General features: G+C 34.2%; 1 protein-coding gene across 17 annotated transcripts in view; it reads left to right on the forward strand.

The window, feature by feature from the left end:
• The window catches only part of CCDC73 (coiled-coil domain containing 73), a 138114-nt gene that overhangs the window by 104023 nt on the left and 6132 nt on the right, over positions 1-27959 (forward strand). For 15 of the 17 annotated variants that reach the window (XM_025452379.3, XM_049096811.1, XM_025452381.3 and 12 more), the window contains 7 exons: positions 4724-4852; positions 5353-5412; positions 6165-6269; positions 12839-12949; positions 16008-16139; positions 24641-24821; positions 26470-27948. In XM_025452379.3, the coding sequence (XP_025308164.3) occupies positions 4724-4852; positions 5353-5412; positions 6165-6269; positions 12839-12949; positions 16008-16139; positions 24641-24821; positions 26470-27948 (2197 nt within the window). The remainder of the gene's footprint in view (positions 1-4723; positions 4853-5352; positions 5413-6164; positions 6270-12838; positions 12950-16007; positions 16140-24640; positions 24822-26469; positions 27949-27959) is intronic. The other 2 variants (XM_025452383.3, XM_025452387.3) reach the window with 2 other exon arrangements.

The raw sequence follows: 27959 nt of genomic DNA on the forward strand, positions 1-27959 counted from the left end.
AGAACTTTGGACTCCCTGTTATATGGAAGAACAAATATTATTATTATTTATATTGTTTTCTGATATTGTGACCAAAGGATCCTAACTGATACCCTTTGTGTTTTTAATTACAGAATATTATGTTTTGTACAAAATAATAGATGTTTAAAATATAAAATGTGTTCATTTTATAACATGTATGTGATAGTTCACTTTTTAAGGGTCTTTTGATAAAAATTCCTTTGGCTCCCTGATTATCCATGTCCTTTCATTCCTCCAAAACTCTTCGTCTCTTTCAGTGAGCTCTTATATTCTGTGATTCATTCACTTCATGTAGATGACTTTATATTTCCAGCCTCACATTTCCCTTAATCTTAGTTCTATATTTTCAACTGCTTGAACTGGTCATCTCCTTTTATAACTTACTGTGATTTCAGGGTCACATGGATTGATTCTTCATTCTCCATATCCTTCTTCTGTCCCCCACACCTCCCCAGATTCATGGAACTCTCCTTTCAAAGGAAATCCTCTTGCTGACTGTGAAGATGAACCATTGCTGGGACATTGAAACTTCATTTGAGAGAATTCATCATGTGTAACCTTTTGTAATTTGAAAAGAACATGGATGAAGGACTTTTTAAATATAATAACAACCTGTGGCTCAGGCATAGTGATTTGTGCTTTTTTGCTTTCTTAACAGTCTCAGAACATTGTTCATCCCTTGTTTCTTGTCTTAAATACATTTTCATGTATTTCATCAGTGAAGCAGACCTTTCATTTCCTTTCCTTTGTCATGCTTTCTTTTTCAGATTTCATGGTTTTTCTTTTCATTTCTTTTAGCTTCACATAGACATTCTGGAATAATCTTTGTCTTTCATTCCCTTTGTGTAGTCAATTATTTATCCTCCTCTAGAATATCTCATATTTGCCATTCTTCATTTCTTAATGGTATAGACATTCATCATTTCACGCTTAGATTAATAAAGTAGCCCTTTAGCCAGTATTCTTTTATCTGGTTTTTATTTATTCCTTTTTTTTTTTTTAAGATTTTATTTATTTGAGAGATAAGGTAGGCAAGAGAGAGAGCTCACATACAAGCATGAGCAGGGGGAGAAGAAATGGGGGAAGCAGACTCCCTACTGAGTGGCTTGATTCCGGACTGTGCCACATGATCTGAACAGAAGGCAGACACTTGACTGAGTCACACAGGCACCCCTGGTTTTTATTCATTCTTGTTGCCAAACTAACTTTGCTAGGTAACTAGTTTAATGCATTGCTTCTATGTGTCTGACATGCTAGATACTTAGTACATATATAGGAAATGGTAGATTGAGTAGTTCTCTTTTGCCTACCAAATCAAGTCCTAATTTTTCTCAAGCTTTATTAAGATATAATTGACATATAATATTGTGTAAATTTGGGTGTATTAATACATTGATTTAGTCCCACACTTCTTTAATTGGCTTTTTAGAGCTTCCACGGCCTGGCCACATTCTACATCTTCAGTGTTGTTTCCTATTACTTCTGAAGCATCTTCTGTTCTATTTAATGCAAGATCCTTTTGCAATCGTCATAGTTTTTCATTATTCCTACCTTTTTGCCTTTGCTCTCCTCATTTCCTCCCCACAGTTAAAATCCCTTCTCTCAATTTACTTGTATTAAATGTATTAAACAGGATTGAGTCAGGAAACAGAGGACACATTCGAATAGGTAAAAGAAAAGTTTGATGAAGAAGTTGCTTACAAGGTTGTGGGCAGAGTTCAGGGAAACCAGCAGGGACACTGAAGCACCAAAGGGAGAGAAGCAGTTGGGGGATGATTATACCACGGGAACCTGCGGGGGAGCCAAGGAAGGAAGCAGCTCCCAGGAACCTGGAGAGAGCTGGAGGCACAGCTATAGAAGAAAGCAGAATACAGAAGCTATGACTTATGGTAAAGGTGGAGAGCTTTTGTCATTTTGTGGCCATGTGGGGAGGAAACAGAGAAATACCTCACTCTGTCCTGCCGGCATACTGATTTGCTGGTTCCTTCCAAAGAGTGCCCCCAACCGGGAGCCAGAGTGCACAAAAAGCTGTTTGCCTTATCCTCAGATAGCAGCACAGGGGACACAGCAGTTGCAGAAAGGGTGGAGAGTGAGTGCATCTGGTCAGAGGCTAGCCAGTATGCTACTTACTCAGCAAGGCCTACTTGTTCAGACTCCTTTTGTTATTCAGTATGTGCTGGTTGTTCTCTTTGTCCTGCCTATTAGTCTATCTTTTCTTTTTTCTTTTTTTTCTTTTTTAGTTTGCCTGCTTTTCTAAAAGTCAAATCCTGTCTCTTGACCCACACGTGATTACCTTAGCAGTGTTCTCTGCAGTGAGCATATGGCAAAGGGACGTGTGAACAAACTCCTTTGTCTTGGATTTGGAACTAGGTATTGAGTTGTAATTGGGTGTCTTTGTGGGCAGCTGAAGCTACATTATGTAGAACTCTAGAGGTATTAGCAGCCCTATTTTTTGCTGTTCCTCCTTCAGCTTCCTGCATGTTACACTCTTAATTTTCCACCTACCTCAGTTGACTGTACTTCTCAGCCTTCTCTTTTAGCTTCTTCTGTAATCCGTGAGTGTGGGAATTCTTTAGGACTCAGTCATTTGCCGTCTTCTTTCTTCTTTTTCTAACTAATAACTAGAAGTGATTGCCCCTGTTTCCATAGCTGTATATGTATATCTATATCTTATACACTGAGAAATACATGTCTACTTTAGGAAAAAAGAAAATAACAATTTCCTGTAATGTCACCACCCTAATGAACTTTTTTCCTACAAAAGAGTTGTTTGTTGTTATTATTCAGTTCTTACATATAGTCTTTTAAAAACTAAAGTATATTAGACAAGATTCTTAACTCTAAGATGATATTTGTCAACAAAGGAATTTGGGTGTTGGTCATCTCAGACTTGGAAAATGGTCAGAAACAGGGGAAGCTGTGCAGTATCCAAGACCACACCATAAAGCCAGCTTCCACTCCTGAGTATTATACATTGTAGGTTGTACTGTCACTGTTGACTATAGTGGATGCTGCTCCTGCTACAGTGGTACCATTGTTGTCCGTGGAAAGGTGATATCACTAGCATTGCCCCTAAAGCCTACCAACAGATGGATTTGCAGCAGTTCCTGTTCTTTGTAATACTACTTCCTGATCCAGTATCCAGGATGGGTACATCTGATTAGCAGTCTGGCCTCATGCTATATAAAGGTAGTATCTGGCATTTCTGGCTTCTCTGGTGGACTCTTATAATGTAGAATTCTTCCAAAAGTCAAAGGGAGTTCAGATACTGTGTAATTAAGAGTGTGAAAATTGGATTCTTGAGTATTTAAGATAGTGTGTATAGAACAGGAGAATAATAAATTACACACCAACTCAGAAGTTGGTATTTCAGAATTATGTGTTTGGATGATATCTGTTCAGCTCAGTGGACGTCTGACTTCACAAATGAAGACTTTTTTTTATATCCTCTTCAATTCTAATAATCTAATGATGCTAGAGTTATTTTCTGAATTATAAATCTTCTGTTTTTCATATATCCTTCAATTATTAAATCAGAATCCTTCAATTATTAATTCCTCATTACCCATAGGATTGGATAAAGTTAAAGCTCTTTTTAGCTTGGCCTACAAATCCTTTTCAATATCTGAGTCCTGTCAAGTTTCTAGCCACAATCATGAATACTCTACTCCTCTCTCTCACTCATAATGTGTTCACTCCAGCCATATCCTATTCTGTTTCCCTGAAAAGTGCCATACTCTTCCATGTTTCTGTACATTTGTGCATGTAGAATCTTTTTGTCTGGGCTACTTTTTTGTACTCTTTGCAGATTTATCTTTAAAGACTCAGTTCAGGGCAGCCTCGGTGGCACAGCAGTTTAGCGCCGCCTGCAGCCTGGGGTGTAATCCTGGAGACCTGGGATCGAGTCCTGCTTCCTGCATGGAGCCTGCTTCTTCCTCTGCCTGTGTCTCTGCCTCTCTCTCTCTCTCTCTCTCTCTCTCTCTCTCTGAATAAATAAATAAATAAATCTTAAAAAAAAATAAATACTCCGTTCAGAAACCACTTTTCCTAGTGATGCTTGCTTGATGCCATTCTCTTTCTTTCTGTATGCTTCAAAACATTCCTCTAATATAGCACTCATCACATTAGATTATGATTATTTCTCACATAAATTTTTTTATTAGATGCTAATGAACTTAGAAACCTATAATCTTTTATTATTTTTTATCTCAGAAGATTTTTGTTAAATGAGTGAAATCACCCTACTTCTGATTAGTTAGTTCATTTGGTTAGTGTGCTCTTTTTAAGAGAAAAAAAAAATTGGAGAACCTGGGTGGCTCAGTGGTTGAGCGTCTGCCTTTGGCTCAGGTCATGATCCTGGGGTTCTGGGATCAAGTCTCACATCAGGCTTCCTGTAGGGAGCCTGCTTTTCCTTCTGCCTATGTCTCTGCCCCTCTCTATGTCTCTCATGAATAAATAAATAAAATCTTTTTTTTTTTTTTTATATCGTACATTCTATCCTGGTAGCATTCCCACCTTGGCTAATTATTTCACAAGGGAACTGGGAGAAATAGACCTTGATGGACCATTAGTATTATCTTGATATGTGAAATACAGTAAATTATAATGATAGGTTTAAAATGGACTTTAAAACTGTCAGAAAAGTACCTTGGTTTGATGAAATGTTTATACTGAATTTAGTGTTTATATTTCTTATGTTAAGGAACTAAAAAAAGTTACCTCAGACTTGATAAAGTCCAAGGTCACATGTCAACATAAGATGGGAGAAGAAAACATCCATTTAACAGTTAAAGAACAAAAATTTCAAGAACTTCAAGAAAGACTCAACATGGTATTTAATTAAATGTCTTCATGTTTATATAGATGTTTTTGTAAAAAGAGAATTTCAGGACTATAATATAAAAATGTCCCTCTCTTGTAAAGTTAATATACTGTAATAGTGAAAAAACAATATTGTGAATTATTTTTCACCTATTAGGTATTTTTGCCATTTTCAACAAGAATTTAAGACAATAAAATTTGTGTATAACCATTTTATTTCCACTTTAATATAATGTCAGATAATCTTAGGATACAGTGGTGTCTCCAGAAAAGCTTTTGGAGATGAGAAATTTTGTAACTTTTTAATGTGAATATTTATAAATTTGCACATCAGCCTGTTATGGGTATCTCATACCACCTTTATTTTGCTAGAGCCACTGCTTTACCAGCAAACAGATGTTGGTACTCTGGGGTCATAAGGGGTCATGACTTTCCTAAATGTGTTGAGCACTGAATTAAATGTAGAATTTGCTGAATTTTATAACTTTAAAATTACTCAATTTTTAAAAGGAGTTGGAATTAAATAAGAAGATTAATGAAGAAATCACACATATTCAAGAAGAAAAACAGGCAAGCAGTCATAAGATATTTTGGGAACCAGGCAATATTTTTAAAACCAGGTATAATGTGGGAAATAAAGTAAGTTAAATAATAAATGGAATCATGTCTAGATCAACTCCTGGCACATAGTAAGTACTCAGTTGGGATTTCTTGAATGGATATATGTGTACCTTTTTTTTTTTAACCAGGTCTCACATATGTTCCATTAAAAAATAAATCTGAGAAATGGGGAGATGCTAGTCAAAGGGTACAAACTTCAGTTATAAGTAAGTTCTGAGGGTTTAATTTACAGCATGATGGTTTTAACACTATGTTATATATTTGAAAGTTGTTAAGAGAGTAGATCATTAAATGTTCTCACCACACACACAAAAATGGTAATTATGTGAAGTGATAGTGATGTTAATTAATCTTATGGTAATCATTTAGCACTATATATGTGTATCGAATCATCATGTTGAACAATTTAAGTTTGCAGAATGTTATTTGTCAATTATATCTTAATAAAGTTGGAAAAATATGATATTAAAATATTTAATGAGTAAATAAGAATAAAAATAAATCAGTTTTTTCATTGATAGTTTAGACCATTGGTACCCTAACAAATTAGAAGATGTAGTTTATTAAGATTGCAGGTATGTTTCTAAATTCATTCTTAAATGACATCTTCTAATGGATTTAGAAACACACCTAAGATGTATTTAGAAACACATCTTAAAATTCTTTCAACTGATATATCATATTTATACTTTTTTTAAAAGGATATTATCATTTCTTTCCAACGTATGCAGCAGTTACTTCAGCATCAAACTCAAATTAACACTGAACTGGAAGCAGAATTGAAGGTGTTAAAAGAAAATAATCAGGTTGTATATAGAGATACAGATAGTATATTTCCATTTAATGAGCTTTACCTGTCTAGTTGCATTTATTTGCCAACTTTATCTGAGACCATTTTGAATTTTAGGGGTAAGATAATGGCCCTCTTTGTCAACTTGGTATCAGTGTCTAAAATAATAAACATATATATTTTTTAACATTTAAGTCACTAGTTAAATGTTCAATTTTATCAAGTGTCTGACTTAATTTTGTAACAGATTGGATGGGATTTTTTTTCTTTGTCTTAGAATTGTGGCTAAGACCAAAACTGAAAATAGAAGAGAGCAGTTAGTAGTGAACTCCCAGAAATTGAAGGCAGATCCAAAAAAAAAAAGATTCGAAAGGGGAGGAAGTTATGGTCACTGATGCCTTGGGAGTGAGAGTTCAATAAGAGAGGCTTTTCTATTACATCCCTAATTGGGAAGGGAGTACATTTCCTCATAAGCTAAGTGAAGGAGTCTAGTGAAAATCATATAAAGACTGGGCTACAAAAAGGAGAAGGTGCCATCTCGTTTTGTAGATGGATGCTTGAGATGCTCTAGGAACTTGCAGGTCCATTCTGGTGTTGCCAGTGGAATAAAATGTGGTAAATTCAGTGGAAGAACTTGGCATATGTTTCTTGAAGTTTGGGATTATACCCAAAAACATATAGACTAATGCACAGTTATGGTCCAGAAATTTCAAGGAGGAAAGTTTTTGGAGTGATATGTACCAATGGGCTTGTAGTGTATTATGCTTGTTACAATACTATATGGAACAAGAAGGGTGCAGAAGAGAGAACTTTGTGATTCCTTGGCTCCACATGAAGGAACATGAAGGTTAGTGGAATGACAGAAATTGCCTTGTGTGCCACTGGCCAAATGACAGGATGTTCAGTTCAAGGAAAGGAGCTGGGGACATGTTCCACTGGGGTGGCCAGTGGAAGATATTTGTGCTCCTCTGAAGGGATTCTTGGTAATGATGGTGAAGCTGAACATTTCTCAAGAAAACTACAGTTACCTCCCATGTAAAGACCACAAATTATGCTGAATTCATCATCATTGAATGGGACCAAACAACCTGAACAATGCAAGCTTTGTCTCCTCACCATTGATGTTCTGTGACTAATGATGTAAAGAGAGTTTTGCCCTCTTCATTTCTCTTGCCTGTCCCCAATACTGTAAAACATAGACCTGGAAGAGGGAGAGGGAAGAATTATGCTGGAGTCAATTCTTCCTTCCTCTTTCTTTTTTTTTTTTTAATTTTCTAAAGATTTTATTTATTCATGAGAGACACAGAGAGAGGCAGAGAGAGAAGCAGGCTCCATGCAGGGAGCCCAATGTGGGACTCTATCCCAGGACTCAGGGACTCCAGGATCACACTTTGGGCCAAAGGCAGGCACTCAACCGCTAAGCCACCCAGGCATCCCACTTCCTTCCTCTTTTAACCTCTTCACCTCCTCCACTAAGACAAGTGAAAAAAATTTCTCTGAAAGTCCAGTTACAAGCAAGTAATCCCTCACCTTTTTTACCTACCCTACAGATAGACGACTGGGGCTTTCTCTAATATTTTGAATCTTCTCCAAAGAAACGTAGAATAGAATTTACCCAAATTCTTTATAAAGAGTAGCAATTATCAGGATTGTTTTCTTACCCATTTAAAGGAGTTCAAACAGCTTTGTTAGGATGAACAAAATATTAGTGGTCAGCCAACCCAATTATTTCATTTCTTGGTAAACTAAAGATAAAGAAAGTGAAAGCAGTAGAGTTCAAGGCTTCTTAATTAGTGGCAAATCCCAAATTAAATTTTTGTCCTATTCTACTCCAGCATTATTTCTATATTACATTGTTAATGTACTCTTCCTAGATCAGTGAGACCTGCCACTTTTGTTAGATAACTTACTCAGAAACTATGACTTTTAAATTACCCTTCATGAGCTCTAAATGCAATGTTTATGTGTTGTTGAATTCTGTGGAGCGTACAGTAGTCAGAGACTTACAGTCATGTGTTTCTTTAAGGTAACAAGGACTATAACTATGGTTCCAGGATCTTTTACCTCTAAGTGCCAATATCTTAGATAAGCCAGATGCCTCTTTAACTAGTACTATTATTATTTGAGCTTGATGGTACATCGAGAAACTAGATTCCATATGGAAATTTTGTTGCAAAGTATTGGCAAGAACAGGATAGAATTGTCACCTTTTTACTTTGATAAGGACATTAAAAATAAGACCATCTGTCATCACTTTCATTTTATAAAAAAGAATATTTTAACACTACATATTAAGGATATAATCTCAGAGTAGATACAGTCCTTTACAAGAAAAAGACATCTGATGGCTCTTATAGACTTTGTTTGCCATTAACTAGTGAAATTTTGTCATGGATCAGTACTTGTTTGCAGACAGTGTTGGAGAACCACTGATATATAGTATAAGAAAATGTTAACATTGAACTATTGCTGAGGATTATGTTGTATAGATATCTCAAGTGTTTTCTCGAGGAGCTTTCTAATTCTACCTATATTAAAAGGGATCATTACTCTTCATAATGGCCTTTTTTTTTTTTTCAGTGCTCTGCAGTCACACTGTCATCTGTCTCATTTTTTTAATAGTACAGTGTGGAGCATAGAGACCTGAATTCCCATGATAGAGAATATTTTCTGCTATGATTTTATTATAGTTTAGTCTAAATGTAAGTGTAGTTATGCTGCTGTAGTCATAGTGTTAACATGAATAATTTACTTAGTTTGCTCCCATAGTCACTAACCAGAATATATTACTTAGTTTTTGGTATATTAAAACATTAAGAGATGATTTTACTTTGATTTTCTGCAATATCCATTTTTTTTCGGAATGGTTTTTAGATTTGTTAATCCAGATGCAAATAATATCAAATAATTTTCTGATAGAGACTGAATTCCATGAGAGTAGTAATAGTTTCATTCATGTAGTGTAAGAGCTTAAAAGAGTATCTGGCATACAGTTAGAGCTTACCAGATTTTATTAAATTAATGAATGATTAACAATGAATAAATTTAGAATCTTTGTAAGTTCAGATAGTACAAGGTATGGGCTTCTGGTTAAACATGTTGAATTGAACCTACACATTAACTTCTATTTCCTTCTGAAACTGCAATAAAATGATGTTAATAAATTCTCAAGGACAAATGAAATACTTAGCAAATGAAAGAACATAGAAACCCAAATCAAAGATGCAGAGATGCTTAGGAATTGCAAGCATCATGTGCCTCTAGAAGCTGAATGTGCAACTGAAGCCAAGAAGAAAAGGTCTATATAAGAAGCTAGAAGCTACTATACCTCCAAATTCTTTTCCCTATCCTGCACAAAAAGGCACTGCCTGTCTTCTACTTGGCAGAAGATTGGAGATTTATGTTGAAGAGTTTGAGGGACAACTGAGGTTGGAAAATCCAGTAATGTTCTAGAGGCAGCTTATACCAGGAAGAGCTAGTTGTTAGAGCTGTTGTCATTTTGCTAGCTGGTTGTGAAACTAGTGGTGGCTTGAAATTGCCTATGGTTGGAATGTTTAAAATTGGCAAATGCTACAAAAAATTGTTTACCAATATGTTACTGAGAGTATTATATTGAAAACAGGGTGGAAAGTCTAAATACTGAAATCTGAGACCTTCCTGCTCTGTTTCCCCATTTAGAGGACATCTAGCCTTGTCACTTCCAGGCAGGAGACTGAAGATTCCTTTGTAGGGAAACTAACTTGCTCAAGTTATTCCAGTTACACTCTCCCAGGGAAATTGCTCAGCCAGGTCAACCTACAGTGAAGTCTATCATTTGACATAACTTGTGACCAGCTTTTTAATACTTCATTCTTAATATGAACATACAGTTAAGGATCAGTGGGCACCTGAAGAATGTCTCTACCATGCAAATTAGACAAAACAGGGTAATGAAAAAAAAAACAGGGAAACTAAGAAAATATACTCAGTTAAGAGAAACATTTATTAATCCACAAAAACAGGAATTAGGAGTCTTTAGAGAAAGAAACACTCAGAATAAAAGAGAACCTTTAAATATTTTAGACATAAAATATACAGTAAAAGGTTTGGAGGGTAATATTGAGATAGTCTTCTAGAAAGTTGAATCAAAAGACAAGAAGATGGATAACAGAGGGGAAAGAACACTAGGAGTTCAATCCAATAAGTTTAGTGAGTTTCAGAAAGAACAGAGAAAATGGAGAGATGACCAAAGAAATAATACTAGAAGGTAACCTAGAACTGAAGAATTAGAGTTTGTTTTGCTCAATACCAGTGCATATTATTATGGAGTTTCATACAAAAAGGGAAGATTCTAAAACTCTCTGTGGAAAAAAGAATTAGTTCACATACAAATGATTAGAATAAAAATGGCAACATAATGACTTCAGACTTCTCATTGGCAGTGCTGGAAGATGGAAGATAATGGAACCATGCCATCAGTGGTTGGAAAGAAACTGATTTTTAAAAAATATTTTGTTTATTTGAGAGAGAGAGAAGGGGGAGGGAGGAGCAGAGGGGAAGGGAGAGGGACAAGGATGCTCTGTGCAGAGTATAGAGCCCTACACAGGGTTCAGTCTCACAAGCCTGAGGTTCTGCCCTGAGCCAAAATCAAGATTTGCAAGTTCAACTGACCAAGCCACTCAAGCGCCCCTGAAAAATTGATTTCTAAAGCAGAATTGTACTGCATTCAGCCAAACAAATCATTATGTATTGGTAGAAAAAAATACTTTTAGACATGCAGGGCCTCAAAAGTACCATCTGTGCCTCCTTTATCAAGAAGTAATGGAAGGTTTGCTCTACCAAGACAAGGGAATAAACCAGGAAAGAGGAAACAGTAGAATATAGGAAACAAGAGACCAATCCCAGAAAGAGAAGGCAGTCCTCCGAGATCACCCGATCTGTGTAGCAGATTGAAAGAGCAAGGGGTCCAAATTGTAATGGAAGGATGGAAGGTCTCCAGAAAGTGGAAACAAAGAATATCTGATATAGGCAGTTTCTTTTAGATGAGAGTATGGGTCAGGACAGGAAATGGTTGACGTATCTACCACAGTTTTAAGAATGTAATGCTCTTGGTCATTTATTATTACTAGGATAGATACTGTAGTGCATTCTCTCTCATCTCCTAAACTTTGATTTGTTTATCTTCCAGAATATGGTTTTATCAGTATAAATACATACTGTATTTGGTAGAATGTTAAAATAGTAAGCATCTATTAAATATATACATTGTAAATATTCAGAAACTACTCTATTGTTTACCTATAAATTAAGAGCTTATGACTTCTATAAAAATATTTACATTATCTTGAAGTAGAGGCAGTCAAAATAGGTATTCATTGAAGGCTATCAAAGTGCAATAATCTTCATTGTGTGCTAGAGGAGAATTTTAATGTTAAAACAAATGCTTAAAAAAATAAAAAATAAAAAAAAGCTTTTTATTACACATTTCCATAATTTAGCATAATTGTGTCATTGTGTATTGATATTCTAGATATAATTGAGAAGTCTTTAAATAGAATACTGTGAAGCCTTTAAAATTAGATCTGTACTTGATGGTATGGAAAGTAAGCAAGAAATATTAACTTTTTTTAGAAAAACAGATTGTAGAAGAACACGATATGTATGGTATGGTCTCCTGTGTATTTAAAAAGATGTATTTTATAAACTTGTATGCTTAGAGACAATTTCTCAAAGACTATGCAAGAAACTGCTAGAGTGGTTACCTCTGGTGGAGGAGACCTGGAGAGCTGATAGAGGGACACTTTATCTTTCTTTCTCTATCCTTTGTGTGGCTTTAAATGTTAACCCTGAATGTAAATAGCTTTACTGGTGATAAACAAATGGGCTTAAAAATTCCCGATGTATTAGGCATGTGGGTAGAGTTCTTAACTATTTCTCTTTTTACGGAAATTAACTTGGACTATCAGCAGACATTGAGAAACCTAATAAATATTGGTGATAATAATTTAATAGCTTTAAAACCCTTGCCTTAGAAAACAGTAGTATTTTTACTCTTTAAAGGTTTTTTTGGGGGAGAGGGTGGTGTAGTGGTGATTATATTATGTTAATTTATGAAGTAATAAGTTAATATGGTAAATACTGAAGCTCTACTAAAAAAGTGTTAATTTGAAATTAAAAATTAAAATTGTATTTAAGGGTTTTCTAAGCCAGTTAATTTCTAAAATAAACAGATATGGAAAAATGTTCTGTGGTAGTTAAAATTTTGTAGTAGAGTTAAGCTGGATTATGCTACATTTCATATTTTTCAGTGCTGTACTTTATATTACTTTTTCAGTACATTAAAACTTATGCAGTGAAACTGAATAATGGCAATGTTTTTATACCCTTTTATAGCCATTTCTTTTTCATAACCTCCCCCTATTTCCTGTTAACTAAACTATAAGCACCTTTCTGTTAATTTATGAAAATTATTGTTGAGATAGCACATTATCACTGATCTGTATGGCACTTTCAGCATGTTAGAAGCAAAGGTCCAAGCAACATAAAACACATCAAAATTCATTAATGTGGTATTGATTATTTTTTGGATAATTAATTTTATTGCAGACCCTTGAAAGAGATAATGAGCTGCAAAGGGAGAAGATAAAAGAAAATGAAGAAAAGTTCCTTAATCTTCAAAATGAGCATGAGAAAGCACTGGGAACTTGGAAAAAACATGTAGGTTTATTAAGTAATAAAATAGTAAAATATTTTAAGAAGTTGTAGACATTTAAAATAACTATTAAATGCTAAGAAAATACTGCAAAAATAATATAAGAATAAAATCAGACACATATTCTTCTTGCACTTGTATTTCCAAGAAGTGAATGCTGTTGAAAAGCTAAATTTAATAAAATTGCCTGTAATGCTTTCATGCATGAAAAATCACACATAAAAAAAAAAAAAAAAAAAGAAAAATCACACATATACATGTGTGGATATTTATATAACTGTTGAACTATATATATGTATATATATAATTTGAATGACTTCCCATATGTGACAAAGAAGAATTAATTTACTTTTCATAAAACAATTACATAGTATTTTAGTAAATGATTGAATAATTATATAGGTAGTGGTATTAGTTGACCTATTTAGCTTTCCTTAGCAGTTTTGTTAAAATGTATTAAAGTCATGTTTAGGACATGTGTACAGTAGTTGAGTTCTGTAGTGTTAACATTTTATCATAAACAGTTGATATGTTATAAACATAGCTATTTTCTTAAACCACATCCATTTATTTTACACTAAATTTTCATTTTAGTAAAGTAGATAATAAAAGTATGAAATGGCATAAATTAAAGTTGTTAAATATAAAGGTTTGCCTTAAAGATTGATGGACTCTAAAATTGATTATTCTATTTTAATATGTATTTTCATTTCCTTTCAGTTTTTAAAAGAATTAACACAATAGAAAGTCACTATGAGTTTATGAAAACTATATTTTGGGAGAGAAAGATTATATTTTGCACTATTATACTAAGTATACTATATTTTTCTAATATTAATGCAATATATTTTATACTAATATGTATCCAAATACCAGTTTGATAAACATTTTCTTGTAGATGAGTTTGATATAAATTGTTATATAAGTAATTTTTGAGTTTTCACTTCATTTGTAGCTAATATGTTCCTTTAATTTATCTTTTGGAGAGATCAAGTCTTCACTGATAAATTTAATAAGATTTATCCAAATTTCAAGAAGTATTTTGTAGTTAGTTGTATCAATACTAAAAATGCTTAGTCTCATAGTTTACCATTAAGCAGCATGCTTAGTAATATTTATTTTAGCTTCAGAAAATTCACATTGCATCCTAACTCTTCCTTCCCATTGCTAATGTTTAAAAACCATGGAAATGGTATTGTCAGGTTAGGGAAAAGTGCAAAGTGTAAAGATAATATACCTAAATAAATTATCCGTGCCAAAAAAAGATTAATTGCGCTCAGAAAATTAAACATTCATTTTCCTTGAGACCATAACGATACCCCTCTCACAAGGAGAAATCAGTTGAATTAAGAAAAATAAGCATTCAATTTTACTGGGGAGGCCTCAGTCTATAAATTTGTATGAAATTGGTCTTGTCTTAGGATTGTTTAGCTACTACAATCATTTCATTTCCATATGCTTTAGTACTAAATAGAACATAGTTAAATAAGAGAAAGCTGCTGTGTAGAACCATGTAAAAGTTTTCTTGAATGGGAGGTTAGATCTACTTTTTAGTTGCATTTCTGTCTCTATGCAGCTTTTTCACCATTCTTGAGTGAGGAACAAGAGTATTGCTATTGAGATTGGATCAAGATGGGTTTTTAAAAATTTTAAAGATATTGGCAAAAATAAGATGGAAATCTTAAAAACTGCTATTTTCCAAAAAAATAAAACCAAAAAACAGTGAAAGAGATACTGTACAAATAAAACTTTGTAATTATTTTTAGACAGTGTAGTTAAAATTCATTGAAATATTATAAAGAACAGTGTTCTGTGTATTTTCATTTGGCTAGTTAAATAGCTAATGGGTATATATAGACAAAAAGACAATAAACGAGGATATTCAGAAATTATTTAGGGGAAGGATAGGTCACAAAAGGAATTCAGTTCACACTATTTGTTGAGCATCTATGTGTTAGGCACTATTCTAGGTACTGGATTTTCAGAGATGCTTAAAATACAAAGATCAATAAGATCTCACACTCAAATGGACAGGCAATTAGGAAATTGACCACAATACCATGGAGAGGTTTTAGCAGTATTAAAAAATTACTATGAAAGTACAAAATCATATCATTTAGCCAGGTTAGAGAAAGTTTTAGAGAAAAGGTGACACTAGTTTGGCCTTGAAAGATAAATAAGGTTTCACCACACAACATGTGCCCTTTTCCTGCACTTCTCTTTCCATCTTGTTAGCATTCCATTTAGTAAAGAATGAGAAGAATCATGGAGGCACGAAAACTGCACTTTCAAGGGTGATAAGTGGTCTGATTTGAATAAAGCATAGAGTATGGAATGTGACATTGGAAAATAAGTTGAACTTTGTTACATAAGTAACAGAAAGCCTGTATGTCTTATTTGCAACAAGAAAATAAAACTTCAAGAAAGTAATGAGGATATAGCTTTGAGAGAATTGTTATGATTGAAAATAACAATTTTTCATTTTTAACAAGAGGTTGTTTAATGTGGTAGTTAAGACTACAACACCTAGATTTAGCTTTGGGTTTGGATCCTGCCTATGTCCACCTAATCTTGGCAAATTACTTGAACATCTGTGAGTCACATTTCTCACCTATAAATTGGGGATTTTTAGGAGTATGAAATTATATTAAGTACTCAGCACTGTTCAATAAATAGTAGCTCTCAGTATTAGTAATTACTTTGGGATCATTTTTATTTTTTACCATTTCCAAAAGCTTATGTTAATAAAATATTTTCATATGAAACACATTTTAAAAAAGATTTATTTAGAGACAGAGCATGCAAATAGGGGGAGGGACAGAGGGAAAGGAAGAGAATCTCAAGCAGACTCCCTGCTGAGTGAGTGTGGAGCCTTATACAGGACTTAATCCCACAACACTGAGATCATGATGTGAGCTGAAGCCGAGTCAGATGCTTAACTGATGGAACCACCCTGGCGCCCTCATACAAAACACATTTACATAACTATTCATTTTGGTTAAATTTTATTTTTTTATTTTTTATTTTTATTTTTTTTTCCATTTTGGTTAAATTTTATATTAGGTTGAAGAACTTAATGGAGAAATTAATGAGATTAAAAATGAGTTATCATCACTTAAAGAAACTCATAAGTTACAAGAACATTACAATGAATTATGTGATCAGAAGAAGTTTGAGGAAGACAAGAAGTTTCAGGTAAAATTCAAGTGTTTTGAGGGTACAAAACTTAAATTAGGACCATCACTGATTTTGTCTCTGCTTTATATTTTCAGTATCCCAACTTCTAAAAAATGAGCATAAGTATGTAATCTGATATATTTTCAGTTAATTTTTGTGTACAAGGATTGAGGGTCATTTTTTGGCATTGGATTTCCAGTTGTTCCAGCACACACATTTTTTTGAAAAGACTTTTTCTCTCATTGTACCTTGGCATGTTCTTTGAAAATTAGTTGATCTAATATATGTGTGGATGTATTTCTGACTTCTTTATTATGTTCTATTGATTATATGTTTATCATTAAGTCAACATACAACATTGTGTTTATTATTAAAGCCTTGTAAGAAGTCTTAAAATATGGTATTGTTAAGTCCTTGAATTTTTTTTTCTTTTTCAAAATTGTTTTGGCTATTTTAAGTCCTTTGCATTTCCATATAATTTTTCGAATCAGTTTGTCAATTTATAAAAAACAAGTCTGTGGGGTTTTGGATTGTGTTGAATCTGTAGATAGATTTGAGAAGAACTGACATCTTAACAGTATTGACTCCTCTGATTCATGAACACGGTGTATATATATATCTTTACATTTATTTAGATATTCTTTAGTATCTTTCTCAGACATGGTTTGTAGTTTTCATTGCGTAACATTCTTTAAAATGTTTTGTGAAATTTATCCCTGAATATTCCATGTTTTAGGATTCTATTATAAAGAGTATTTTAAAAATAAAACTTTCTAATTGTTTCTAGCTAGTATATAGAAGTAAAATTTTATTTTTATAAATTGACCTTATATCCTTTTACTTTTTACAATTTATTGTAATGGTAGTTTTTTTCTAACTTCTGGGTTTTCTGTGTACAGTATCATCATCTATGAAGTTAAGGAAGTTTTCTCTCTTTCTTTCTGCTTTGTATGAATCTTGTTTTTTTTCTTCACTTATTACAGTAGCTAGGACCCTCTAGTACAATGTCAAATAAAAGTTGTGACAGTAGACTGGCTTACCTTGTTCCTCCAATCTCGGAGAAGTTTTAGTCTTTTACCATTTCATATAATGTTAGTAATAGGTTTTTGTATGTTTTCTATCAGATCGAGGAAGTTTCCTTCTGTTCCTAGTATTCTGAGTTTTTATCATGAGTGGGTATTAAATTTTGTGAAATGCTTTTTCTGTATTTATTGAGATAATATTTTCCTTATTAATATGTTAATATTAACCAATTAATTGATTTACAAATCAATTACATAATTTGCTAATACTATGTTAAGGATTCGCATTGATTAGGAATACTGATCTGTAGGTTTTGTTTGGTTTTTCTTTGTATTCTTTCAGTTTGGCTTTCATATCAGAGTAATAATGACTTCTTAAGATGAGTTAGAATGTGTTCCCTCCTCCTGAAAGAATAATGTAGAGGATTGGTATTATTTCTTTACTAAATATTAGACAGAATTTGCCAGTGAAGCTATCTGGGCTTTTTCTTTGTGGGAATATTTTTAATAACAAATTCAGTTTTTAATTATTTATAGGTCAGTTCAGACTCTCTATTCTTGTGGTGATGTGCAGAAGAAAACAGTTAACAGGCTTGTGAATGCTATCCTTAAAAAGGCCTGCTTGTAAAGTTGGCCCTTAAATGATACCTGGAAATTTTGGTTTGGAGAAGGTTCCCATTTCCTAACTGACAAGAGTGGTTCACTGTGCCTACACCGTTAGTCAAACAATGTGGTTTATTCTGAACATCTGTTTTCTTACAGGGAATCTGGAGTTCTGGCATATGTTAGGCAGATGGTGCCTCCATGACCAGCACCCAAAAAAAACTTTGGGCACTGAGTCTCTAATGAGCTTACCTGGTGGATTAAAATTTGTATTTGTTGTCACAATTCACTGCTGCAGGAATTCAGCATGTCCTATGTGATTCCACTGGGATAGGATTCTTGAAAGTTTGTACCTGGTTTGCTCCAGATTTCTATCCTGAATGCCTTTCCCCTGTGATGTTTTTTGTTTTATATTCTTTTGGTGTAATTAAGTCTTAGTCATTAGTACAACTGTATACCAAGTCCTCTGAGTCTTCTTAGCAAATCAGGGAACCTGGGGGTGATTTTGGAGACTTACAGTAGTCATTTTTGGTAATTTTTCTTTCTCAAGGAACTAATCCTTTTCATCTGAATTGAATTTATTGGCAATGAGTTGCTCATGATATTCCTTTATTATTCCATTTCTCTCTAGAATCTTTATTGATGTCCCCTCTGTCATTTGTGTTGTCTTGACTTTCCCCTTCCTCTAACTCCTCCTTGTCCTCCTTCCTCTCTCTCTCTCTCATCAATTTAACTAGATTTTCAATTTTACTGGTCTTTTCAGAGAACCAGGTTTTTACTTCATTGTTTTCCTTCTCATGTTTGTTTATTTACGATTTCATTGCTTTGGATGTTAACTTTATTATTTCCTTCATTATATTTTGGATTTGACCTGCTTTTCCTTTTTCTAACTGTTTAACATGGAAACTTAGATCATTGATTATTGGCCTTTCTTCTTTTCTAGTATAAGCATGTAAAGCTATAAAGTTTCCTCTAAGAATTCTTATAGCTTCATCCCACAAATTCTGATATGTAGTGTTTTCATTCTTATTCATATTTTAAAATTCCTTTTGTGAGGTCTTCCTTGATCAGTGGGTATGTGGATAAATCATGGTATAAGTATGACCTGTAATTGTTTAATTTCCAAGTATTTGAGAATTTTCCAAATATCTTTCTGTTAGTGATTTCAAATACAATTTAGTTGTGGTCAGAGAATATTTTCTGCAAGACTTTTTTTTTAAAAAAAAAGATTGTATTTATTAATTCATGAGAGACACAGAGAGGCAGAGGGAAAAACAGGCTCCCCATGGGGAACCTGATGCGGAACTTGATCCCAGGACACCAGAATGAGCCAAAGGCAGATGCTCAACCACTGAGCCACCCAGGGTGCCTCTTCTATAAGACTTTTAGCCTTTTAATATAAATATATCATTTTAAGGGTAAAAAGACCTGTTTTTTAGCCAAGCATATTCTCTATCTTGGTGAATATTTCATGTGCCCTTGAAAAGAATGTATATTCTGTTATTGGTTGGTTGAATGTTTTATAAATGTCAGGTCAGGCTGGTTAATAATGTTGTTCAAGTCTTTTCCATCCTTTGACTTTTTTTGTGTACTTGTTCAATCAGTTAGTGGGAGAAGGCTATTGAAATCTTTAGTTCAAAGTGTGAACTTCTTCTTTTTCAGTTCTGTTTTGGCTTCATGTGTTTCTAAGCTGTTATTAGGTGTATATGCATTTATGATTGTTATGACTTCCTGATTAATTGATCCTTTTATCTTTATGAAATATATATCTTTTTCCTAGTAATATTTCTTATCTTGAAATCTATTTTGTATAAATACATCTACTCCATCTTTTATGATGAGTGTTTATATTATATATCCTTTTCATCCTGTGACTTTTTCTTTTTTTTTCTGTGACTTTTTCTAATGGAAATATTCATAATTCCTTTTTTATATTGAATAATAACAAGAAGTCTTTCATTTTCTGAGAACCGTTTCTTGTATTTTTTTTATTGGAAAATATACAGAAAATTTACTACTTTAACTATTTTTATGTGTGCAGTTCAGTGGCATTAAGTTCATTCATAAATGGGCATGGTTGTGTACCAATAAAACTATATTTCCCAAAACAGTAGGCCAGATTTGGCCCACTGGCCATAGTTTGCCTAGTACTTTTCTAGAGTTTAATTGATTATAGTCTGCTTTCAAATAATGATATGCAAAATTTTCTGATTAGTTAAGAAGCTTACTTTATTCTCATTTTCTCCTTCCTGGTCTGTGTTACTTTTATAATACACTTTTATATATGTCATCAACTCTATCATATATTGTTATTTATTTTATTTTAAATTTTTAATTATATGGTTAAGAAGATTAATTAGAGAAAATGTCTTTTACATTCACTCATCTTTACCATTTCTGGCACTCTGTGTAGATCCAGGTTTCTATCTGGTATCCTATTCCTTCAGCTTGAACAACTTCTTTAATATTTGTATGTGTCTGTGTGTGTGTTGTGTGTTGTGTGGTCATTACTTCTTCAAAGATTTTTTTTCTGTCCTCTTCCTCTCTTTTTATGGGACTTCAACTACATATGCTAAACTGCTTGCTAGTGTCCCACAGGTTATCAGGTGCTGCACATTTTTTTCTTTTTTTTTCTCTCTTTTCCCATTGGGATTTTCTATTATTCTGTGTTCTGAAGCCCAGTTATCTTTTGTTCTAATGTTTAATCTGCTTTTTTTGTTTGTTTGTTTGTTTGTTTGTTTAATCTGCTTTTAAGCCTATACAGTGAGTTTTTATTTCAGATACTTATATATTATCTCTAGAATTTCCATTTGATTCTTTTTGGGGGGGTATATTTTTATTATATTCGTGTTATTCTTGAACTCTTGAACATTTATAAGTTTTACATTTTTTTAAGTTTTACTTTTTTTTTTTGCTAAATCCATCATCTATTTCTTTTGACATTTAAAATTACAATTCGGTTGCATTAATTACAATTAATTATAACTACAGTGTTGTGCAGTCTTCACCACTATTTCCAAGATTGTCATCATCTCAAACTGAAATTGTGTAACCATTAACCAGTGACTCACCACCACCCACCCTCCCTCCCCAGCTCCTGGTAACCTAATTTACTTCCTGACTTTATGAATTTGTCTATTCTGTATATTTTATGTAAGTGAAACTATGTAATATTTGTCCTTTTTGTCCAGCTTATTTCACTTAGCATGAGGTTTTCAGAGTTCACCCATATTACAACACATATTAGAACTTTATTCCCTTTTACAGCAGAATATTCACATTGTATGGATATACCATATTTTGTTCATCCATTCATCTTTTTTTTTTTTTTTTAAATTTTTATTTTTATTTATGATAGTCACACAGAGAGAGAGAGAGAAGCAGAGACATAGGCAGAGGGAGAAGCAGGCTCCATGCACCGGGAGCCCGACGTGGGACTCGATCCCGGGTCTCCAGGATCACGCCCCGGGCCAAAGGCAGGCGCTAAACCGCTGCGCCACCCAGGGATCCCATCCATTCATCTTTTAATAGCACTTGGGTTTTCACCTTTTGGCTATGTAATAGTGCTGCTATGAACAATGGCATACAACCATCTATTTGAATCTGTTTTCAATTTGGGGGCAGTATATACCTAGGAGTGGATTTGCTGAGTCATATGGCAATTCTATATTAAGCCTTTTGAAGAACTGCCCTTTTTTTTTTAAGTAAAATAGTGGATGTCTAAGTCAGAAGAAATTTACATATATCCCAGTTCTGATTGTATGAATGAGGTGTGCCATAATTAATTTATCCACTCCTCTATTGTAGTACATCCCTATGCAAATATCTTTGTGTACTTTTGTGATTATTTCCTTAGGATAAATTTCCAGAATTGGTATTGCTGGGTCAAAGTGCTTGTTCACTTATAATTCTGACACATATTGCCAGATTGCCTTCCAGAAAGATAGTATATTTATAGTCCCACCAACCACATTTAAAATCACCTGTATACCCAAACTCTCTTCATACTTAGTTTTAATTTGGATTTGTATTATATGAAACCTATTTTCATGTTTGTCAATTTTGTTTTTCTTGTGAGTTTACTAGTTTATATTTTACTAGTTTTTATATATATATATAAATATATATATATATATAAATATATATTTTCCCATTTACAATTAAACACACTCAGGGTTCTCCCATTTTACAAAATCCACAAAAAGCCTTTTTGATCCTGTGTCCAACTCTAAATACAAATCTGTTCTCCTCCTGTAGAGTCAGGTTTGAACACATACTCTTTAAACGTGAAAAGAGTGGTCTAAACTCACACTCTTAAAAAAAAAAAATAAAAAATAAACTCACACTCTTTACTTCCCTCCTTCTCATTCATCCTCATAGGACAGTGTGGCTTCACCCCTCCCACCCCATCCAATGGACACAATGTCCAGGGGACATTTTTCAGTCCCTTTGATACATTGATGCTATCTCCTTCTTGAATACCCTTTCTTCTTTCCTCCTGTCTTGTTTCACTCATCTGTTTTCTTCCCCACCTCTCAAGCTGCTTGTCAAAGTGGAAATAATAGTTATCCTTACCATTAATAAAGCAACCATGAGTTATATGCTTTATATACATAATTGAATTTAATCTTCAGGTTTTCATGCTGTGGATGAGAAAATAGGCTCACAGTGTTTTAAATATTGTAGGCAGCCTCTAAGACAGCTTCAAGTGATTCTGCCTCCATTTATTCATATTCTTTTGTAATCCCTCCCCCCCTCCCCCCGCCCCGAGTCTGAGTTGAATTTAGTGGCTTGTTCCTAATTAATAGAACATAGGAGAAGTAATGTGATATCATTTCTCAGATTAGGTTTTAACAAGACTATGGTGTCTGTCTTGGGTGTACACACTCATTCTTTCTGTGCCTCTTTCTGAGCCCATGTAAGGTCCATCTTGCTAGAGATGCCACATTGTAAAGAGAAGCCCTAGGGGGAAGAAAGGTCACATAGAAGAGAATTTAGGCCCTCCACCCAACAGCCAGCACCAGCTGCCAGCCACTGCGTGAGCCTTCTTAGAAGCAGACTCTCCAGCTCCAGTTAAAGGCTTCCAATGATGACAACTTGCCTAGAACCTCATGAGACCCTGAGTCCGAATCAAGCCAAGCCATTCTTTAATTCCTGATTCATTGAAACTATGGCATAGTAAATGCTGTTTTAAACCACTGAGTTTGGAGTAATTTGTTACACAGCAATATGTTATTCTTCTAAGATTTCACACTTAATAAATACTGAAACCAGGATTTGAACTCGTATTTTTTTTTTTAAGATTTTATTTATTTATTCATGAGAGAGAGAGAGAGGGGCAGAGACACAGGCGGAGGGAGAAGCAGGCTCCATGCAGGGAGCCCGATGTGGGACTCAATCCTGGGTCTCCAGGATCAGGCCCTGAGCGGAAGGCAGGTGCTAAACCGCTGAGCCACCCTGAACTCGTATTTATCCAAGATTACAAAGCTTCTGGTAACTACCATTCTGTTTTTGTCAATCTCCTTTGTAGGTTCTTCCAAGTTTCTCTTCCTCTGCCTCTTTTGTGGATTTCACTAGCATTTTATATTTTACCTCTTTTTTTCCTCAAAATATGCTCTCATAAGTTTAGTCTCATCAACATGTACGTCTTCAGTTGCCATCTACCAATGATTTTCAAATCTACATTTCCAGAGAAATTTTCTCATAAGCTCCAGATTCATATATTCAAATGTTCATTAAACCTCTCCACCTTAATATCTAACTCTTCACACTCAACAAGTTCAAACAACCCTTACTTTCATCACACCTGCTACTATTCCTAGTTGAGTAAATAACATCCACCAGTCTTCTACGTACCTAATCTGAACTCTGAATCAATCTTGACTCTTCATATTCTATCGTTCATCAAACCCTATTGATTAGCTTATAAATAATTCCTGTAACTATTCAGTTCTTCATCTTTACTGATATCACCTGCACTATGACACTGTGGCACTTCTGATGTATCTGCTTCATGTTGTAGCCCTTTGATTCAGGATTTTTCAGATTTTTAGGTGCAGCCTGTTAGTTCATAGAAATTAGTTTACTAATTTGTGACCAGCAGTCTTTAAAAAATGAAATAAAAGTAGCATAGAAAGCAGAATGCCATCTTATTGAGTAGATAGATATTCGGTGTGCTATGTTGTAGAACGTTCCTCATTGCAGGTTTTAATCAATGAAGTTTAGAAAAACAGTCTATTCTCGATGCTGTAGCCAGAATGGTTTTTCCAATCAGATCATATTTATTGCCTTGTCTAAAACCCTTGTGACTTTACATGGTCTTCTTGGAACTCTTCAGCATGCCATATTTGGCCCTTAAAGACCTGGGTGTAGCTTACCTCTAGCTACATTCTCTCAGCATCTAAGCTCTAGCTGAAATAAATTGAGTAGTTCCATGAAGACTATAATCTTGCTTGCTTTTAGCATCTGAATATGCCATGTTTTCCCTTGAGTGCCCCCTAATCTTCATCTGTATTACTTTTTTTTTCCTATCTTCCTCACTGGATTGTTAAGTTTTCTGAGGCCAGGGACTGCTTATTGTTCATCATTGTATCCCAAAGCCTAATGCAGTGTTTGTGCTGAATATATAGGGGGAGTAAAAGGATGTTGAATTGATTCACTAGAGATAGAAACATCAAAAAGATCTCAACTTTAAATATGATAAACTATACAAAATGAGGTTAAAGTGATCTTGTTACAAAGAGTAGTATATTAAACTTAGTAAGAAAGTCATTTGGATCTCAAAAATTGCTGAATGGTTGACTTGAAACATTATTTTATCAGCAAAATTTGTTCAGATGTCTTCTATTTAACAATGTTTTTACATTAAAGGTATTTTTTCCCATTTTACATTAGAATCTTCCAGAAGTAAATACTGAAAACAGTGAAATGTCAATGGAAAAATCAGAAAACACCATCATACAGAAATATAATTCTGGGCAAGAAATAAAGAAAGATACTGTGAGTTTTTGTTTCGATACTAACTACAGAGAAAAGGAGAAGAAAGAAGGCTCCTTTATAGAATTCATTATAGAAGGTAACCAGCATACTGAGGTTTTTAAAATTTATTTATTCATGAGAGACATACACTGAGAGAGGCAGAGACACAGGCAGAGGGAGAAGCAGGCTCCTCACAGGGAGCCCGATGCGGAATTCGATCCCGGATCCCAGGATCATGACCTGAGCCAAAGGCAGGTGCCCAACCACTGAGCCACCCAGGTGTCCCATATTGAGATTTTCTAATTTTATATATGGAGGGTCCCCCTGCCTCTTTTCTTCCACAAATAAAGGATCTGTCAAAGTGCTGTGGAAGGCCCTTTACGAAATTTAAGGGAATATCAATTATATAGTCTTTGCTTGGGGGATCCTGTATTTTTTTTGAAGAATCACTTTTTCATTTGTATATGTCTTAAGACAGGCTTCTTCTGAGCTATTTTGGGGGAAAACTGTATTTGTCTTCCCTTATTATTTACTCCTTGGCTTTTTGCAGTTTTCTGCATTCACTGCTTTGTAGAGTGTGTTCTCTGGGCTACCAATAACCTTCTGATCTGATGATCAGACCTAGAGCACTTTCCTTAGTTCAAATGGCCTTTTTGTAACCGCTGAAATAATTTACTAATTTGTCCATCTTGAAAAAGAGTTGCTTCAAGACCATAAATTTACTGTATGAAGGTATTCAAACCTAGGCTGAACAACCACTTGGTGGAGATGTTGTAGAGAGAATGAAGACTAAAGCCCTTCAAGTCCTGAATTTTGTATTCTGGGTTATTTTAACATTATTGGAAAAACTTGAAATCTGTAGTTAAAACCCAGATGAATAAAATATAGGTCCTTAAGTATTCTATACTTTTGCACAAAGGTATCCCCACATTTTAAAATACTTACAAGGCAATGAATAAAAAATTGAGGATTGTCAGTCTTGAAAAACTAGCAATTCTGGATCCTAGATAGTGGTAAGAAGAAAACCACAGACCCAAAATGGAGTCACTCTGGTTGAGAACCCCATGCCAGCAAACCAAAGCTTAATACCTAACCAAACTGTAGCTTCAACCCCCAGGAATGTAACCTTTAACCAGTCAACCTGGAATTTCCTGGTCAGCAATAACAAATCCATTGATAGACCTCTTCCTTCCCTTGTAGGAGGGTGACCTTGCCCAAAACTGTGAATTCTTTGCTAATAATTCCCTTTTTCCACTCATTCTCTACCTTTAAAAACCTTTCCTTTTCTGTAGCTCAATAGGGCTCTTTTCTATTTGCTCAATAGAATGCTGCCTGATTCAGTCAGTCATCTAACAGTCAATTAGAGCTTCAGATTTCCATGGTTAAATTTGTGACAGTAGTACTAGAAATTAGAGTCTAACTTGTTAGGATAAATTCATTTTTATCTGTACAGCTGGGTGTTTACATGGAATTGTACTGTGTGCTCAAAAGGCAGTGTAACAGACTAGAAAGCTAAAAACCATTTTTTAATATCCTTAACTTGCCGCTTTTTAAATCAAAAATACTTTTGCTCTTTTGAAATAAAAATTTAACATGGGCAGCATGCTATATAATATATATGTGTATACACACACACACACCAAGTGAACTCGATATTTAGGTAAAATTGGTATCATAAGCTTTGTGGAATGGCCAATGAAATATTTAAGGCTAAATATATTTTTACTATGTTCTCATCATGACAGACTTACAGCTTTTTGAAAAAAGCTCCAAGAATGAATTTGATCCTGTGATACCTCAGGATGAAAATCAGAGTGAAATCTCCCAAAGCAAAACCCTCTGCACAGAAAAAGAACTAATTAGTCAAGGACAGACCTTGAATGACTTTAGAAAAGCAGTTACTTCAGAAATAAAAGACAAAGTGGGTTCAGAAAAAGACCACGGATGTACAGAATTTAAATCACCAAACAGTTCTTTTTTAATGGCGATAGAATCAGAACAGACAGACCTAGAAAGAACTGAAGGCTTCGATCTTCATGCAGATGTCCAGCTGGAGGTTGAAAATAACAGAACATCATCTAACAGTATCTTAAGTGAGATGGTTCACCATACAAATCAAAAGAGAGATGTTTCTGAAGATCAGTCATTCAAACGATTCACATTGCTTCCAGGGATTCAAGAAAATGCCACAGAGAAGGATATTACAAATAGTGACCAAATCAAAGTAGATCTGGATTCCTCTCTAAATGTAAAAAAGGATGCTGTTCAGGGTCAGAAATACAATTTACAGGAGTCAAGTAATGTTATGTCAGACAACAAACAATGTAAAATAAACCAAATGCAACTGTTAAATAAAAAAAGTAAGTGCGGCATATTGCCATTTAAGCAAACTTCAGTTTTTCAACAAATCTGTAATGATACTTCAGAGAAACCTGAATTAACTATTCCCCCTGATACAGCAGCAAACCACATCTCATCTGCTTTCAGTGAGAATTTGAAAATACTTAAGAATTCAGACAAAAATGTTAGTATTATGCCTATGTTGGTGAAACCCAACTCAAGCCTCGGGGAAAGAACTATATGGAAAAATCTGAATGATATGCACACTAGTCAACTAAAGAACTGTTTGGGATATTTAGAAAACAGTGCGACCATTTCCCATCTTCAGGTTAACAATGAGAATATACATACTTCAGAAGCCAAAGACATGAAAACTGCTGTTCCTACGAAAACTTCCACAGAAATACAGTCTTCCAATAAAGAGAGTCAGATTGAGGAGAATCAGATAACTGAAGCCACAAAAAATGACCTCTTACTTTTTGTGAATGTCAATGAAAGACAGCATTCATTGTTAAATAATACAGAGAAAACAGAGTCATTAAATGACATCGTTTCAGGAAAAATTTACAGTGAAGGACAGCTGGAAGAATCATGTTCATTTCACATAAAGCCATCTGGAGATTTAGTAAACAGAAGTGCAAGGTCACCCTTTGATCTTTCAACTTCAGATAAAAAAACTGAGAAAATTCCAGTATATGTGAATTTCTTAGACCCCAGTCCTTGGTCAAAAGTAAATCAAATTGAAAGTCAAACAGTGAGCACTTCAACTTCTAGCATTCCTTTGTTGCTGAAGGAGAGACCAGTGGGCCCATCAGAAAATAAAAATACGGTTTCAGTGACACTTTGTGAAAATGATCATAATGGTATCAGGGATACTGGACCAGGTAAGAAAAAA

The sequence above is a fragment of the Canis lupus genome, chromosome 18 (genome assembly GCF_003254725.2).
Source record: "Canis lupus dingo isolate Sandy chromosome 18, ASM325472v2, whole genome shotgun sequence".
Lineage (NCBI taxonomy): Eukaryota > Metazoa > Chordata > Mammalia > Carnivora > Canidae > Canis > Canis lupus.